Source organism: Humulus lupulus, chromosome 8 (genome assembly GCF_963169125.1).
Source record: "Humulus lupulus chromosome 8, drHumLupu1.1, whole genome shotgun sequence".
Lineage (NCBI taxonomy): Eukaryota > Viridiplantae > Streptophyta > Magnoliopsida > Rosales > Cannabaceae > Humulus > Humulus lupulus.
The window spans coordinates 72341458-72359359 of NC_084800.1; the positions used below are offsets into that span (position 1 = coordinate 72341458).

The following is a 17902-nucleotide window of genomic DNA, read 5'->3' on the forward strand; positions in this document are numbered from 1 at the left end:
TGGATTTGTGATTTGTTTTCACTATAATAAATAAATATTTTATAGAATGTAATTTTAGTGGACATTCCCGCAGCAACAAAAGATGCGGAGGTTGATGTGAAACACGAAAAATTCTTTTTAGAAATAAGGAACACATTATGAATGAAAAATAATATTACTAAAAATAAAATAATGCACAACAACAAAAATAATAAATGTTTATTTAAATTATTTATGTTTTTTTTAATTTAAATGTAATAGTTTTACAAAAATATATATTAACAACATGTATAATTTAATTTGAATTTGATTTATTTCAACGATGTATATTTTAAATTTAAATTTGATTAGATATTTCATTACAACAACTATTTAATTAAATTATAATAATAAGTAAACAATATTTTTTTTCTCATTTTTTATATTACTTTTTTAATTTATAGCTATTAATTTATTAAGGAATTTTTTTGATCTAACTTGTCTGTTCTCTTTTTTCTCATTTTTATTTTAATAAAAATTATAATAGATAAAAATATCTACATATAATAATAATAATAATAATAATAATAATAATAAACTCTATCTATTTATATTTTAACTTTTTGACAAAATACATGATCCAAATGTTAACTTTTAACAATAAAATATTCAAACGGGTAATCAACCAAATTATATGTGGTTCAAATAATCTATCTTTACATTCCTATTTTTTAATTTTTGACAAAACACAAGGTCCACAAGTTAATTTAAAAAAAAATTAATTGTCAAAATTGGTAAACAACTAAAATACAATGTTCAAAATGGTGTGAATCCTTATAGAAAACATAAATTATATATATTTATATAATTTACTTTTTATAAATAATTTTTAACCTTTTTAATAAATATATGATCCACAGGTTAAATTTTAAAAATAAACAATCAAAATGAGTAATCGGCCAAAATATAGTGTTCAAATAATAGATTTATCTATTTCTATTTTAATATTTTGACAAAACTTGAGGTCTACAAGTTAATTTGTAAAAATAAAAGTTCTAATGGGTGATCGACTAAAATACAAGGTTCAAAATAGTGTGAACCCTTACAGAAAACAAAAATTATATAAATATATAATTTAATTTTCATAAGAAGTTTGAACATTTTAAATAAATACATGATCCAAAGGTTCATTTTAAAAAACATAGGGTTAAAACGGGTAATGAGCAAAAATACAGTGTTCAAATAATCAATCTATCAATTCTAATTTTTATTATTTTGACAAAACACGAGATCTAAAAGTTAATTTTTAAAAATAAAGACTTCAAACAGGTAATTGGCCAAAATAAATCTTACACAAAATATAAATTTTCTTATACATAATTTAGACTTTTTATAAAAAGAACTGCGCAAAGCGTATAATAATAATAAATAAAAGTAAATGTACAACAAGCTTTTTGAATTTTGTTTTCAGTACTTTAAAATTTGTCATAATTTTTCAAAAATCTACAGGAGGTTCGCTATACAATAATAGTGAACACCATTATGAAATAAAAAATTATGGTCAAGATGTCTTCACGTGTCTATATAAAGAACATGTGTGTACGAGTATGGTCAAAATGAATCACCACCCCACAGTCTCCCAAAAAATATTTTAAAATATATATGTTTTAATAATTACAAAAGACTGCGCGGAGCGCGGTTATATTTTCTAGTATCTATATAAAGGAGAGCTTCAAGGAGATGATGTGACACTCTAAAATTACTCCAAACTATTTTTTCTATTTTCTCCTTAAATCTAATTTTTTTATTCATTTTTATTATTAATTATTTAAACTTTATTTTTTTAATACAAAAAATAAAATAAAACAAAAACTACATTAAACGTTTTTTTAGATATTTTTTGAATTAAATACCTAATAAACTAACAAACAAATAAAATAATAAAAAAACTACAAATATATACTACATAATATACTAATAAAATAAAAAATTTGAAGCGGTATATAAAAAATCATATGGTGTGGTGATATATAGTTAGTTTGGAAAAAACATAGAAACTCTATTATGTTAATCTATATCTATATATTATGAGTAATCTATATATAATAATAAATAAATAAATAATCTATCTATTTTTATTTATAACCTGTTGACAAAATACGATATCCAAATGTCAATTTTTAACAATAAATTATCTAAACGAGTAAACACAAGGTCCACGAGTTAATTTTTAAAAAATAAAGGGTTCAAACGGGTAATAGGCTAATGTGAACCCTTAAGTAAAACATAAATTATATATATTTATATAATTTACTTTCTATAAAGAATTTTTAACATTTTGAATAAATATATAGTCCAAAGGTTAATTTTTAAAAATAAAGAGTTAAAACGAGTAATCGACCAAAGTATTGTGTTCAGATAACCGATCTATCTATTCCTATTTTTAACATTTTGACAAAACTTGAGGTCTACAAGTTAATTTTTAAAAATAAAAGTCCTAACGGGTAATCGGCTAAAATACAAGGTTCAAAATGATGTGAATCCTTACAAAAAAACATAAATTATATATAATTTAATTTTTATAAATAATTTTTAACCTTTTGAAAAAATATATGGTCCAAATGTTAAATTATAAAAATAAAGGGTCAAAATGGGTAATCGGCCAAAATACAATGTTCAAATAATCGATATATCCAATCCTATATTTAACCTTTTGACAAAATACGAGTTCTAAAAGTTAATTTTTAAAACTAAAGGGTTCAAACGGGTAATCGTCCAAAATAAGTCTTACACAAAACATAAATTTCCATATACATAATTTAGATTGTTTATAAAAAAAATTACGTAAAGCGTATAATAATGATAATAATAATAAAAAATAAAAGCACATGTACAACAAATTTTTTGAACTTTTTTTTTGGTATTTTAATTATTCAGAATTTTTCAAAAACTTACAAAATGTTTGATATACAATGGATACTATTATGAAAAAAAATTGTGGCCAATACGCCCTCACATGTCCATATAAAGAACATGTTGTACGAGTATGGTGAAAAAAAATCCATATCGTAGCAATCTCCTAAAAGTATTTTAAAATATGTATATTTTGTAATAATTACAAAAGACTGCGCAAAGCGCGGTTATGTTTTCTAGTTTTCTATATAATAAGTGGGTAGTTGGTTTTAACGATTTTTTATTTTTTAAGGTTAATTTTAACAGAATATTTTTATATTTAATAAAATATTCTTATATTTAATGGTAGTTTGTAAATACTTAAACTTAAATAAAATAAAATAAATAATTAAAAAATTACAATAAGATATTTTTAAGATATTATACAGTAATAATTATTTAAAAATAATAAATAATTAAACAAATTAAAATATGATATTTTAAAGATATTTTACAACGATAATTATTTAAAAATAATAAGATTATATGTTTTATAACTAAATTTAATTAAACTTAAATTCACTTATTCGAATAAGATCATATTAAATATATAATATAATTTACTTTGAATTAGTAACAAATTATTTTTTTTTTTAAAAAGTAGCAAGAAACTTAAATTTAAATTCCACGCATAATATATAATATTATAGTAAATATAATATATGATATTTTCTTGTCTCTTTCAAATTCAAAAACTAAACAAACATAAACTTAAACAAAAATAAATAAATTATTTAATTAAAATATGATATTTATTTGAAATTTATATGATATTAATATAAATTTAATAAATTCTATAAATAAAACTATGCACATTATTTATATCTTGTATATATTTAAGTCAAATGAATACCTGTCCTAATTGGTTAATTTGGGAAAGTAGTAGTCCTTTGGTTTTGTTATTAAAATGATTCTAACCATTTTGATCATATGGGGATGGGGATGTTTATTTCTTTACTTGCAATTTCAAACTGCTGAGCTCAGCCATACCTTTCTCTGTTGGACCTCACTTTCTTTACCCATTTCATCTACCAAATCCAAGAGGATAATCCATCTCCACTTGTGCTTTTCCATTTTAATATTTATAACGCTACGATCAATGCCGTTTTAAAAACGTTGAGGAAAGGAGATTTATTTAAATAACCTGTAATAATATCATAATGAGAATTCTGACTATGAGAACAAAATGATTATAAACTTTAATTGAACTTGCCCATGTTCCCCATTAAATAAAAATAGCTCATCTTCTCAACAATTTAGTTTATGGTTGATAATTAGAATATTTTTCACATTTTATCTGTTTCTGATCTGGTCTCTACTAACCACAATAAACAACCAAGAGACTCACACATGCATATAATATATTTTATGGTGTTATGGAGGCATGTGAAAAAGCTGTATAAATAAGTTTTTCAGATCTTACTTTACTAAAATTCCTTTACAACAGGTATAATAATTGATTGATAATCCACCATATGTTTTTTAGTGTACTACCACTCAGCTGATCTCAGTGATCTGACACATCAGCAAATCATATTTTTCTTTTTCCTTTTAAGGATTCATATTTTAAACTTTTGCTGAGTCACCTAACATTGACACATCAGATTTAGATTATTTATTTAATTTAAAATGGAACGAGATATTGCTTTGGATTATTTTCTCTGATTTTGGAATTGAAATGGGTAATGTATGTTTAAGATATACCAAAAGATAATCAACATTCATTTAACCAAAAAAAAGTCATCAGAACAATAATCAACCATAAAAACAGATCATGACAGCATTAAAGGCAATAACACCAAGTTTTTTAAAAAACAAAGGAGGGTTCCATGCCATGTCACCATCACATAAAATTTTAGGCCTAGCTTTTATTGACTATTAATGCAAATTCTGACTTTCCTTCCCCATTGTGAGTGTTCAATAAATGTGATCTAGCCTCGTACCTTTACTCATGATCTTAGTATATATCTAAAAGTTTAAAATCCCAATAAATTATGAAGAAAATCATTTAGAGCAGTCTTAATGGATGAGCTAAAATATTTAATTCTTTATAATATAGAGAAAAAATAATTAAATAGTCTTTCAATGGGTGATATAAATTTATATTTTTTTATCTAAATGAATAGTATTTCTCTATATGTAGTGAAATACTATTCATCAAGTTATAAATATTTTATTATTTTTTTTATAAATTTTTGTATATATATGAGTGTAATACTATTATATTTAATTATTTTTATTTCTTAAAATGAATAAAATATTTTTAACAAAATTTAATATTTAAATGATGTAGTGAAAAAATAGAGAAGTTGGTGTATGATATAATGTAAAAGTTTGAGGTAAATTATAAAAAAAATGTCTTCATGATGTATTTTGTAATACACTTTCTCTATAATATTTAGCTAAAGCTTACAAAAACATCTTCTATCAGCTTCTTTATACATATATTTATAATAACTATGCACAAACTTCAATTAATCCATATCTACATTTACATATCATTTATATAATATTTTAATATTATTATTTTTCTTTATAAGCTTTCTCTCTCTCATTTAGTATATATTTATTATTTCTTTTTTCTTTTTCACTTATTTTATTTAACTTTAATTAATAAAATATGCTTAAAGATATAATATTTAAATGATGTAGATAATTATATAGAAAAGCTGATGTATGGTATAATGTAAAACTTAGATGTAAAATAGAAAAATGTGTGTTTTGGAGAGGTATTTTAAATGATGGAGTAGAGCATCCATTGGAGTGCTGAGCACTACTAATAAAGTAGGTATATTTACTATATAATTAAATTATAACTAAAGAGTACTAAAACAGTTATAATATTTTTAAAATTTTTAGATTTTTTATTTCTAGGGTTTAGCTAGATTTATGTTACACAAGTGAATTATGTAAACATATTACATTATTATCTCTCTCTCTTTCTTTATATATATATAAACAAAAATAAAACTTATATATTTATAGATTTCACCATCTTCATTTTTTCTTGGGTTTATACCTTTTTGGACTATGTGTTTTGTCTCATTACCTATTTGGACCCTGTATTTTGACAAATTACTTTTTTGACCCTATGTTTTGTAAAATAGTTAAAATAGAACCCTAAATTCGATTTTGGTCAAGGTTTTCTCAACTAAAATCACAAATAATTTACCAAACTAATAATTCAGAACAAAAATAAAATCATTCTGCTTAAAAACTGTGTTGTTATATTCAATTTTTTCTTCATCAAAATTGAGTTTAGGGTTCTATTTTAACAATTTTACAAAACATAGGGTCCAAAAAGTAATTTATCAAAACACAATGTCCAAACAGGTAATGGAATAAAATACAGGGTCCAAAAATGTATAAACCATTTTTTCTTTCTATATATAATATGTATATTTATATACTTTTAAAAGAGTTTTATTTATATTTTATAATATTATTATATTTAATCTTTTAATATATTTTATTTTTATTTTAGCACAACATTATATTTACTTAATATAAAATATGACATATTTGTAAGTTGATCATATATTTTATTATATTAATAATTAGAATAAAAAAATATAGATTGGTATTGGAAAATATATAGATTAATAGTTATAGAAAAGATTTGAAATGAATAAAAAATGTTTGAAAATATAATATTTAAATGATATAGAGAAAAAAATAGAGAAACAGATGTATGATATAATGTAAAATTTAGAGGTAAAATAGAAAAATGTGTGTTTTGATAAGGTATTTTGAAGAATGGAGTAGAATACTTATTGTGAGTGCTCTTAGTAATGTTATGTCTCAATCGCCTACTTGTTCACCCGAGTGTTTCCTATCAATGATATGATATATTTATAAGATGGTAACTTTCTACCTTAAAAGTATTATTGAAATTAAATATAATTTTTTACTATATAATACTAAGAGAGTATCCACAATAAAATTATGTGTGTTGTTCTGCTAAATAAGTATGATAAAGCTATACAACCACTAAACTTGGACGACACCATAAAATTATGTGTTTTGTTATGCTAAATAAGTATGATAAAGCTATACAATCACTAAATTTGGACGACACCATAATGTAATTTAAGTTTAAGTCACTTACTAGTCAATATCTTATATTCATTTTTATTTCTTAGTATTTTGGATCCTCCAATCTTTATTTTCTTAATTTTTTCGTCCCTTCACTATGTATCTCTCTTTTTTCCTTTATATACTCACTCTTCTCTTTCTTCTTATTTTAGGTGACATTACTTACTATTATTTTTAATTTTATTGGACTATTATTCTCTCTTGTTTACAAGTTAGATAAGTTTATAACGTTTGATGCATCTATCTAAACGAGTAGGTGACACCCTAAGCGTGTTTGGTATGAGATTTGAGATTGTGAGAGTAGAGTTAGAAGGGGTGTTTGGTATGTGGTAAAATAAATGTGAAAATGAGAATCTAAATCTCTTCTTATGTTTGATTCAAAATTTAAGAAGCTAAATTTAATAATTTGTGTGGGTCCCACATGTATTTTAAGGATAAAGTGAATCTTTTTGTACATAAAAGTTTAATATTACATCTATTCTAAGTCATTCTCCACTTTTAAAAGTAATTCAACTACTCAAAACAATCACCACATAGAGTGTTTAGATTAAGAGAATGTAAAACTCAAGTATTTAAGATTACCTTCAAATCAAGGTAACAAATAAGTCTTATTCGGAAACACAAACCCCAAGTCATTAAAAGTAAATTTACCAAATTTGTGTTAAATTTGACATTCTCATTCTCATTCCTACCAAACTAAATAACCATACCAAATACTCTCAAAATGATATCCCATAATAATTATTAAAATTAAAATATGTAAGACTCGGATATCACTAATAATAACAATATGTCAAATACTTACCAATTCTCCATCTAACAAGACTCAAGATAATTTTTACAATGTCCCATTAAATTGATATTCCATCATTTAAGCTACAACCTCCTTTCGCTTTGCTAGATCGGATGACCCATCATGGTTAATACATTTACTTGCTCGGAAGGGATTGCTTCTCCATTCTTTTATGGTTTGGATGTAGATTCCTATTTACCAATTTTTGGGTCTTTATGTTGAGCCTTATTATCTCTAGAGTTTTTTTTTAAAAAAAAGAAAGAAAAAATATAAAGAGAAAGTTTAGCCATTGTGTCTACCAAGTCTCGACTCCAAACACAGTAACTTTGGTTTTGACAGGTGGGACAAAGCCACAAGCCTTCACCTCCACCCCACACGACTACCAAGCGCCACCACGTGTATCCCCATTCCCACAACTCGGACTCCACAGGAAACTCCCGCTTTCTCTCTTTCACCCATAAATATATATAATACACACACACATATATATATATATATATGTATACACATATTACGTTCAATAGTCAAGCTTTGCCCACCATTAACGACTGTCCCACCTTCCTTTCTTCCTCCTCTATCTTTCCTCATCTGGGTTTTTATTTATCTTTGTAGTGGATCAGAAAATCTTGGGTTTCTACCATTTATTTGAGAAACGACAATAGAGTACATAGGATTTGTATTGTCGTTTGATCTAAGTCCAGCAAGATATGAATTGGAAGAGTGATTTCAGAGAGCTTCGGCCTCTGTTTCATCTGTTGTTGCCACTTTGTGTTCATTGGATTGCTGAGGAAATGACTGTGTCAGTACTTGTGGATGTTACTACTGGGGCTCTTTGTCCAGACCAGTCTACTTGCTCTCAAGCCATTTACATCAATGGTATTCAGCAAACGGTATGAATTAAATGATTTTATTTGTTATTTTTCTCCATGCTGGTCTCTTCCTCTTTCTGTTTGGATGGTGGGAAAATTTAGGGAAGAAAGCAATGAAAGTTTCAATACAAAATTAATATGTTATACGTTTGAAGATTTTCACTTGGGCTTTTCTTCTTTGGCTGAATTTTCTCACAAAACAAGCTGTATGTTGCGTGTGAATCACTGCCAATTATGCATTTTTTTAATCGTTTGTTTATGGAATTATTGGCGTTTTTTTATTCCGTTGAATATGTGTATTTATATATTTACAGATAACTTTCAATCCAACTGGAAAAAAAAAAGAAAAAGAAATATGTATATATATTTTCCTTCTGTTTTAATAAGCCATTTTATTTTATTTTATAAAAACTATCACTATCACTAGTTTTTTTACCTTTAATGAAAACGAATGTTAAAATATAAAATAAAAAAATATGAACTTTTGTTTTGGAGTGATATTTTTACATTTTTTTTTCCTTTTGTCCTTTTTCCAAAATCTGAAGTTAATTTCATCACTCAAAGGCTGAATTTTTGAACCGTTGGTTATGCTATTGTTGATATATTTGTATTTTAGGAGATGCCGTTGTTGATAATATTTGTACTTTAGGAGCCTTCTGGAAATATCAAAAAATAACAAATAATTGATCTTGTCAGTTTCTGAATAATTAGTACATTGCTCTACATTTGGTTCCTGTTATAATAATTATGGAAGAATTGAATTTACATTGCTGACCCTATTGGCATCTTTGACCCAGTGGGATTTGGTTTGGGCAAATATAAAATAATCTATTAATTATATTAATGCAATAATCAAGTAAATGAAGAATAGGAAATTAGCCTGGTAAATAGTAAATACTAAAAATTCTGTTTAAACAATTTTGAACTATATGCTAGCTCTAGATAGACAGTCATATGGGGATCAGTATCTAACTTCTACCAGAAACTAAGGAAAAATAACTGTATTGACAAAATGAGGTTTTATACATTAATTTATATTTGTTTGTTCAGAGAGCAAAATTAATGTTCATGGAAAATTTATGTTGTTTGTAGATTGTTGGAATTTTCAAGATGGTGGTGCTTCCACTTCTTGGTCAGCTTGCTGACGAGCATGGGCGTAAACCACTGCTCATTCTAACAGTGTCAACAACCATAATTCCCTTTGGTATGTTTTGTAAAATTATTCAGGGTTATAGCATAACATTCTGAAGAAACTAAGATATTTTTATGAGCATACCTTGAGATGTTTGTTGTTGAACCATAGGCTTCTTTCTATAATTATCTTTTAATTGCTGCATTGTTATTTGTCTCTTTCAGCATTGCTTGCTTGGAATCAATCTAAGGGATTCGTGTATGCTTACTATGTGCTTCGAACGATTTCATACATCATAAGTCAAGGGAGTATCTTCTGCATTGCTGTTGCTTATACAGTAAGTAACTTCCTCATCAATTGACAAACTTGAATAACAACAAACATTGAAATTTGACATTGCCCTTTTTCGCCATTAGGCAGACGTTGTTAGTGATGGTAAAAGAGCCGCGGTCTTTGGTTGGATCACAGGCCTGTTTTCTGCATCACATGTTTTAGGAAATTTTCTGGCACGTTTCCTTCCGGAGGGATACATCTTTTTGGTAAGAAGCTATAATTTGCTTTGCCTTCAGTCATTTCTATCATATTTCTTTCTTCTGAAACCTCTTAACTTAATGAAGCTTTCTTGATTCAGGTTTCAATAACTCTGCTGATCTTTTGTCCGGTTTATATGCAACTGTTTCTGACTGAGACAGTTAAACCAGCTCCCAAGAGTGACAAAGATTCAGCTTGCCTGACCAAGACACTTATGGTTATCCAAAAACGATTTGTATCAATGAGAGATTCTGCAACATTAGTAATGAGCAGGTAAATTATATCCTACCATATCAAGTTTTTTGGATTTTATCAGAAGTTTTCTCAGTTATGTACACTCAATCTCTTGCTAACAACTTTTTATATTTATTTATTTTTAAATTGCAGTCCAACACTCAGGAGCATTTCTCTGGTTTCTTTCTTCTATGAGTTGGGAATGTCAGGAATCAGCAGTGTTCTGCTGGTATGTTTTTTCAATTACAATGAAAGACTGGTTATCCTTAATTTTCTGATAACCATTTTATAAGCAACCATTATCTATATTAATTATTCCGAGCGAAAAGATTTGATCCAATTATGCTTCATTTACTTGGGGAGGACAAGAGTTCATTAATTTGACCTACAATCCTTATAGCTAAAAAGACTTTTAGTCCATTTTTCAAGGATAGAGCTTTAACATTTTTGGAATTTGGGTTTAACAAGTAAAATGAGAGTTGAATTGGGGTCTAACAGCTTTTGACTATTTTTACTTTGCCCTTTTTTAAAATACGTTTGCATAAGTTTAGTCTTTGCAGAAACAAGATTAGACCAATTCATTCCTTGCTATGCTATTATAACTAATGCTTTGCGAAGCATATTTTGTGTCCTGTTTATTTCAATGAATTGAAAGTCCTATTACTACTACTTGTGCAGTACTATCTAAAGGCAGCTTTTGGTTTTGACAAAAATCAGTTCTCAGAAATTTTGATGATGGTTGGAATAGGTTCTATTGCTTCTCAGGTATGTTCTCTTATGAAGCTTATCATCTCCAATTGCTTATTTTAGAAAACTTTGTAGCATATTTGATGATTTAGACTGATATTTTTCTCACCTATCTATACTGGAATTTTTTTTTTCTTCCAAGATGGTCTTACAAAAAATTTATAGTTGGTACTAATGCAAGGTTAAAAAAACCAGTTCATATAGTCTTATTCTTGACTAAGAAAGTAGTCTGAAGTTCATAAAGTAATGTGTTCCTTAACAGTCTTCTTATCACTTATAATTAGTGAATTATTAATAAGTGTCATAATCATTCAAACTTATCTAGTTAACCTTTGAAGATCATGCTCAATGCAATTATTATCCACATTTTGAATGAAAATTTTGGGTTTCTGATGTGCCTCCCAGATGGTGCTGCTTCCACTAATGAATCCATTGGTTGGAGAGAAAGTAATATTGTGCATTGCCTTACTTTCTTCAATAGCTTATGTAAGTCGGCCCAATTAATTTATTCTCATTTCCCCACCAAAAGGAAAAAAATAAATAATCTAATGATGCTTTTTTACATGCAGGCATTGCTCTATGGATTGGCTTGGGCATCTTGGGTAAGCACTGTCATATACTTGATAAAATATTAAACTTGGATTCTTTCTTTTTGAAAGTAAAGTCACTAAGACTTACAGAAGACCAATTAATAAAGAGGCCTAGTTCAAAAGGAATTCTGTTTATTTATTTTTTCATTGAAAAACAAATCATGGTTGACTTAAATTCTTCCATGAAGAGATCCCTGCAATTGAAAATTTGCAGATTTACTTACTTGGTAAAAGAATTATGTTAGTAAAAGAATTGTTCTGGGAATAATGAAAGTAATTATCATAATGCAGGTGCCGTACTTAAGTGCCTCATTTGGAGTTATCTATGTTCTTGTGAAACCTGCTGTAAGTGAATTTTATTGTTTTCTCTTATACAAAATTTGTTTATTAATGTTGGTGGGCTATGATTATGTTTGTTTAATAATTTTGCTATCAAACTCTCAATATGCAGACTTACGCAATCATTTCAAAAGCATCAAGCTCAACCAATCAGGTTTGTTCCCAAAGTGCATGAAAAATTATGAACCAGAATACGTTATAGAAGTGATACAAGTTTTTGAAGATCTTTCACTTTCATTCTCCAAGTATAGTCTCTAATTCTTCTCTTGCCTGTGTTCTCTTTTTCAGGGAAAAGCACAAGGATTTGTAGCTGGTGTGCAATCCATAGCAAGCTTGCTATCGCCACTCGCTATGAGTCCACTGACTTGTGAGTTTGTTTTTTCAACGTCATCGTTTCACTTTCAAAAATTTGAACTTTTGAGTGTTTTTATTGACTTGTGATAAATCATATGTTAGCATGGTTCTTATCAAACGATGCCCCTTTCAACTGCAAAGGCTTCAGCATAGTACTTGCATCCATTTGCATGGTAAGCTAAGCTCTTTCTCCTCATAGGTTAATGCTCTCTCATTTTTTCTTTTTCTTTTTCTTTTTCTAATGTTAAATCTTGTATGCTATTGTTTTGTCAGGTAATATCATTCTGTTATGCTTGCCTGATAGAAACTGAAAAAATCCCAAGCCATGATTCAGAGGATGACATTGAAAGACCCCTTCTAGCTTAAGTCTGAGTTGAAAAAGAAAAAGAAAAAGAAAAAGAGAAAGAAAAGGAAAATATAGTGTTGTTAGAGGATTGTTTGTGAATATTATGGCATCCCTCGAATTTTGTAATGATGTGTTGTATATTAGTGCAAATGATTTTTGGCTCTCCTCTCTTTCTTTTTCTCTTTTGAAAATGTCATTTTTATATTTATATCTGCTCCATCCATGGAGAAGAAAAAAATCATTTATTTTTATTGTCTCTTCAGTGGTTATTGATAAATCATTATTGAAAAGAAGGAATATTACAATAATAAATGTAAGGTTAAGCAAAAAAAAATTCCCATTCAACCAAACCACTATTCAATTAGAAATAAACTTCTTTGATCTGATACTAAAATTGGTTATTCTCTCAAACTATCACAACAACCACCACATTTTTCAATGTCCTGCGTCATCACCTCCACCAAAAATAAAATAAATCGTTGCACTACTATACTTATTTTTTGTATATTAATATATAAATGTGTAATTTTGTTTTTTAGTAAAAATTGGCAGCGAATTATGATTTGTCCATAATTATTATGAAAATGGATTCTAAGAATGTAGTATTATTTACTATCTCAGACAAGAACTGTGGTTCACATTTTTGTTGTTACATGTTCATCCCTATTTAGAGAAATCTTTATTTTTTTTCCAGCTTCATAAGTTGTTAAAATGGTTTATACGTTTTTGTACTCAGTTTTTTGTTTTATTATTTATTTGAATTCTATATTTTGACAAATTATATTTAGGATTTTAAATTTGATTTTAATCAAATTTTTTTTAAATTAAAATCATAAATAATTAATCAAACAAACAACTTAAAACAAAAATATAATTATTCTGCTAAAAAAATGTGTTGAAATATTCAAATTTTTGTTTATCAAAATCAGATTTATATGTTATTTTACAAGTTATTTGAATGATTTTAACTTATTCAAATTATTTTACAAAATATAAATTTAAAAAATAATTTATTAAAATATAAAGTCTAAACAGTTAATAAAATAAAATAAACGTTCATGCAAGTTATAAACTATTCTTAAAATGTGGAGTTGTAGTGCATTAGTTGTTTATTGTCGTTTTAGACTTCTCGTTTCTGATATATGTCGTTCGTTAAATGTATTGTCGTTTTCATTTTTCAAAGAAAAAATCAGTGGAAAAGACAGTAAGACGATTGGCTTTGGCTTTGGCATTCAGTCAGTTCTGTTCTGTTAGAGCTCTCATGAAACCATAGAAAACGCAAGGCAGTCATGGAAGTCCTGCATAACTCTTCTACCTCTCTTCTTATACCCAAACATTTATCTTTCAAACCTCATAAAATCCATACCCCACTTCTAAACCCCTCTACAAACCTTAAATTCCCCAACTCACTCAATAAGAACAACCCTTTTAATCTTTCGTCGTCTTCTTCTTCTTCTTGTTCCTTTTCTTCGTTCACTTCTTGCATTAGTTTCTCTTCTAGAACAGCTGCAACATCAATATCAACATCAACGACAACTTCCACTTCTCCTTCTTCTTCTGCTACCCCAGACAATCGACATTGGATGGTGCTCATGGAGACTCCTCCAGAGGAGATTAGTTCGAGAACAGAGGTTCTGGATTACTACGTCAAGACCGTCGAACGTGTTTTGGGCAGGTGGGTCCTTCTCCTGTTTGTGTTCCCCTTGAGTTTGCTTAGCTCTAGTTGTTTATTTATTTTATTTGTATAGTAGGTTTGGACTGAATTCTGATATATGACAGTGAAGAAGATGCTCAAATGTGTATATATGATGCTTCTTGGGATACCCACTTTGGGTTTTGCTGTGACATTGATGAAGAAACTTCTCTTGAGCTCGCTCGTATGTTTCTAATCCTTTCTTCTACTGTATGTTGCTTTAAATTGCTGAGTGAATATCTCATATAAGCCTTTAGTGGGTTTTTTTTTTACCTCTTCTGAACAGACATTGAAAGTTGATGAGGTGTGCCATTAATATTAGTGTTGACTGTTCAAAGTTTTCGTTTTTGATTAAAAAAATGTGTATCTGTTGTAGGTTTGCCAGGGGTCTTATCCGTTAGGCCTGACCCAGATTTACATTCTGTGAAAAAGAATTATGATTCTTCAAATATTAAACCAGGAACTATATCTAACTCAGAAATTGGAGATAACCTTTTGTTTCCTACGGGAAATACTAAACACTGGCTAGTTAGATTGGACAAGCCAGGGATGGGGGTCGTTACAAAAGCTCAGATGGTTGATTATTATGCGCAGATACTTACAAAGGTTCTGGGAAAGTGAGTGTTAAATGTTTTGATGTTGATGTATTTTGCTTATTTTCACGAAGTTGTTCCTCTTGATCTGATGGTGGAGTCATATGTATGCTGTGTCTTTAGTGAAAAGGATGCACAGATGTGTATTTATCACATTTCCTGGCAGTCCAACTTTGGGTTTTGCTGTGAACTTGATGAGGAGTGTGCTCAGGAGCTAGCTGGTGAGTATTCTTTTTCTTGTGGTTTTTGTCGTTCACATTGAGATAATTACACTTATACCTTGGGGACCCCACATGGTGCAGGTGTGCCTGGTGTTCTATCTGTCCGGCCAGATCAAAATTTTGAATCAGATAATAAAGATTATGGAGGTATTTCTGTCATTAGTGATTCTATGTGATTTCTAGGCTTTTCCTTACTGAATCTTAGTGGTTTCCATCCAATGTATGATCCTGATACCAATTGATTAGTTTTCGAACTTTTTGTCTTGGAGTTATTGTCATTGGTCAATAGCATTTTTTATATTTTCTCAAGTAATCAAATATGCATATATGAAATGATTTGGTGTTTTTAAAACTTGTGGAAGAATTATAAATGCGCCATTATAGCTTGGTTATGCATTCTTGCAGGTAAGTTATTTCAAAAGATGGGAAGTCTTTTGCTAGTATTTGACAGCTTTCTGAACAGAAATTATGTTTGAAATAAACAGTTATTGATTTTATAGTGTTCCATAATGAATTAACTTGTTACCGGGTTTTAATGGTGGTATAAGATCGACATTACATTTCACTATAACTCGTTTTGTAAGGTCAAGCATTTTTGGTTCACAAAGAAGATAGTAAACATGGCAAAATGGACCCGGTTTTAATTTCCTTTTAGAAAGACATAGTTGATTACTTGTCAGTTACTTTCATTCTGATCTTATTTCACACTTACTATTTGCCAGTTCTTTCCTTTGTGTGGTCAGCCCTTTTTTCCCCTTCTTTCAGGCCTACAGAGTTCTACAAGTCCATCGTATTCTTCGGAAGAAAATCAAACAACACCTGTAAAAACAAAGAAACTATTTGTGACTGGTAATAATTTAAGTTGCAATTTCTTTTTTACTTTAAAGGTTCATGTTTACACATTTAGCAACGCTTTTCTTATGATTGCTTTACAAATTTTTGAATGAAAAAAGGCATCCAGGCCTTGCTTTTCCCCAATTGGAGCATTAGTTCACAAGCTCCTGCAAACTTTTCTCCATTATTGATTTGCTTTTTAATCACTTTGATGATCTTCCTGTTCAAACAGGCCTGTCCTTTTATACATCTGAGAAAACCTTGCGGGCAGCATTTGAAGGCTTTGGGGAGCTTGTTGAAGGTATTCCTTTTCTCCTTTAATTTCTCTTTGGCTTATAAAATGAGCTTTCTCATTTTTTGTGAGTATTACTATCTTCAGCTGAATAACTTCTTTTTCTTTAACAGTTAGAATAATCATGGACAAGATTTCTAAAAGGTCAAAAGGTTATGCATTTATAGAGTACACTACAGAGGAAGCTGCTGGTGCAGCGCTCAAAGAAATGAATGGCAAGGCAAGTTCAGTAGACATTAATTTATTTTTCTTAACAAACTTATGGACTAGTCCTCCCTCATTGCTGTGGTATTAAACTACAACTAAAGTAATTCAATGCTTTCAACAAGAGTGAAGTTGAGGTGACATTTTAATTGCTGGTGGTGCTTGCAGATCATCAACGGTTGGATGATAGTTGTCGATGCTGCAAAGCCAAAGAGTAGCTCTCCAAGATATGACCGAGGCCGAACCAGACAGCCTTTCAAGGGAGATGGAGTGAGGTAGATGGCAGGTTGACACCAAGTTATAGTCATTTATCTCTTATGTTGCTTGCCCTCCTCCAGAATTTTGAACCTTTGTGTTGGTAGTTCCTGTTAATTTCAAATGTATACATATTGATTCTAGTTGAGGTATTATAGGTTTAGACTTCAGGTTTAGCATCATTCAAGTCAACTGCTACCATACAATATTGAATCGGTCAGTTTCTTTCTGGTTCAAGAAGATTTGACCATACAAGAACAATATACTGCATTTTCTTTTCAATAGTATGTTATGAGTTTGTGAGTACTGATTACAGTTTACGAGTCCACCATAATATTGGCTTGTTTAGAGTCAAATAGTATTGCTCATCTTTTCATCATATGCTCAAGGAAAGGTACTCGTGACTTTAGATTAAAATGAGCCAAAACAAAGTAGCACCCATATGTTGCAGGCTATATTATGAGAATGTCCTTGGAATTTTAAGTATGGTACTATATACTTACTCCGGTTGAAGCATGTTTCCCAAATGGAAAAATCAATCTGCCTTTCTCCCCCAAATCCTTGGCGGGAATCTCTTATGCACCTCAAGGTCAGCTTTACTTATATACAGTAGGCTTATGTGATCTTAAAAGTAGCTTATCAATATTAGAGAGTCAAATGTCAAACTTTTATCAACTAAATGTGTATCTATAATTGTAGTAAAATGTTGATTCATTCTATAATAAAATTGTTTTGTCCATGTGATTATTCAACTGTTCTTTTTTATATATGTATATTTATATATATGCTTGCGATTTAGTTTTTGATGTTGTAAGTAGGGGGAAATAATTCATGATTTTTGGTACCAAAAATAAACTAGCTGATTCAATT

At 28.6% G+C, this 17902-nt stretch overlaps 2 protein-coding genes across 2 annotated transcripts; both read left to right on the forward strand.

The window, feature by feature from the left end:
* The first annotated feature begins 8008 nt into the window (after nucleotides 1-8008).
* LOC133797776 (uncharacterized) lies at nucleotides 8009-13105 on the forward strand. The gene is made up of 14 exons (XM_062235816.1): nucleotides 8009-8688; nucleotides 9760-9871; nucleotides 10024-10136; nucleotides 10216-10338; nucleotides 10431-10603; nucleotides 10718-10793; nucleotides 11243-11329; nucleotides 11717-11797; nucleotides 11881-11913; nucleotides 12193-12246; nucleotides 12353-12394; nucleotides 12529-12607; nucleotides 12697-12767; nucleotides 12868-13105. The coding sequence occupies exons 1-14, from the start codon at nucleotides 8506-8508 to the stop codon at nucleotides 12958-12960; spliced, it is 1320 nt and encodes a 439-aa protein (XP_062091800.1). The 5' UTR covers nucleotides 8009-8505; the 3' UTR covers nucleotides 12961-13105.
* A 1054-nt stretch (nucleotides 13106-14159) lies between these two features.
* Nucleotides 14160-17338, forward strand: LOC133797777 (organelle RRM domain-containing protein 1, chloroplastic). The gene is made up of 9 exons (XM_062235817.1): nucleotides 14160-14615; nucleotides 14720-14817; nucleotides 15010-15250; nucleotides 15350-15447; nucleotides 15529-15594; nucleotides 16213-16296; nucleotides 16514-16582; nucleotides 16687-16793; nucleotides 16946-17338. Exons 1-9 carry the CDS (start codon nucleotides 14230-14232, stop codon nucleotides 17054-17056), a joined length of 1260 nt encoding a protein of 419 aa, XP_062091801.1. The 5' UTR covers nucleotides 14160-14229; the 3' UTR covers nucleotides 17057-17338.
* The last annotated feature ends 564 nt before the right edge of the window (nucleotides 17339-17902 follow it).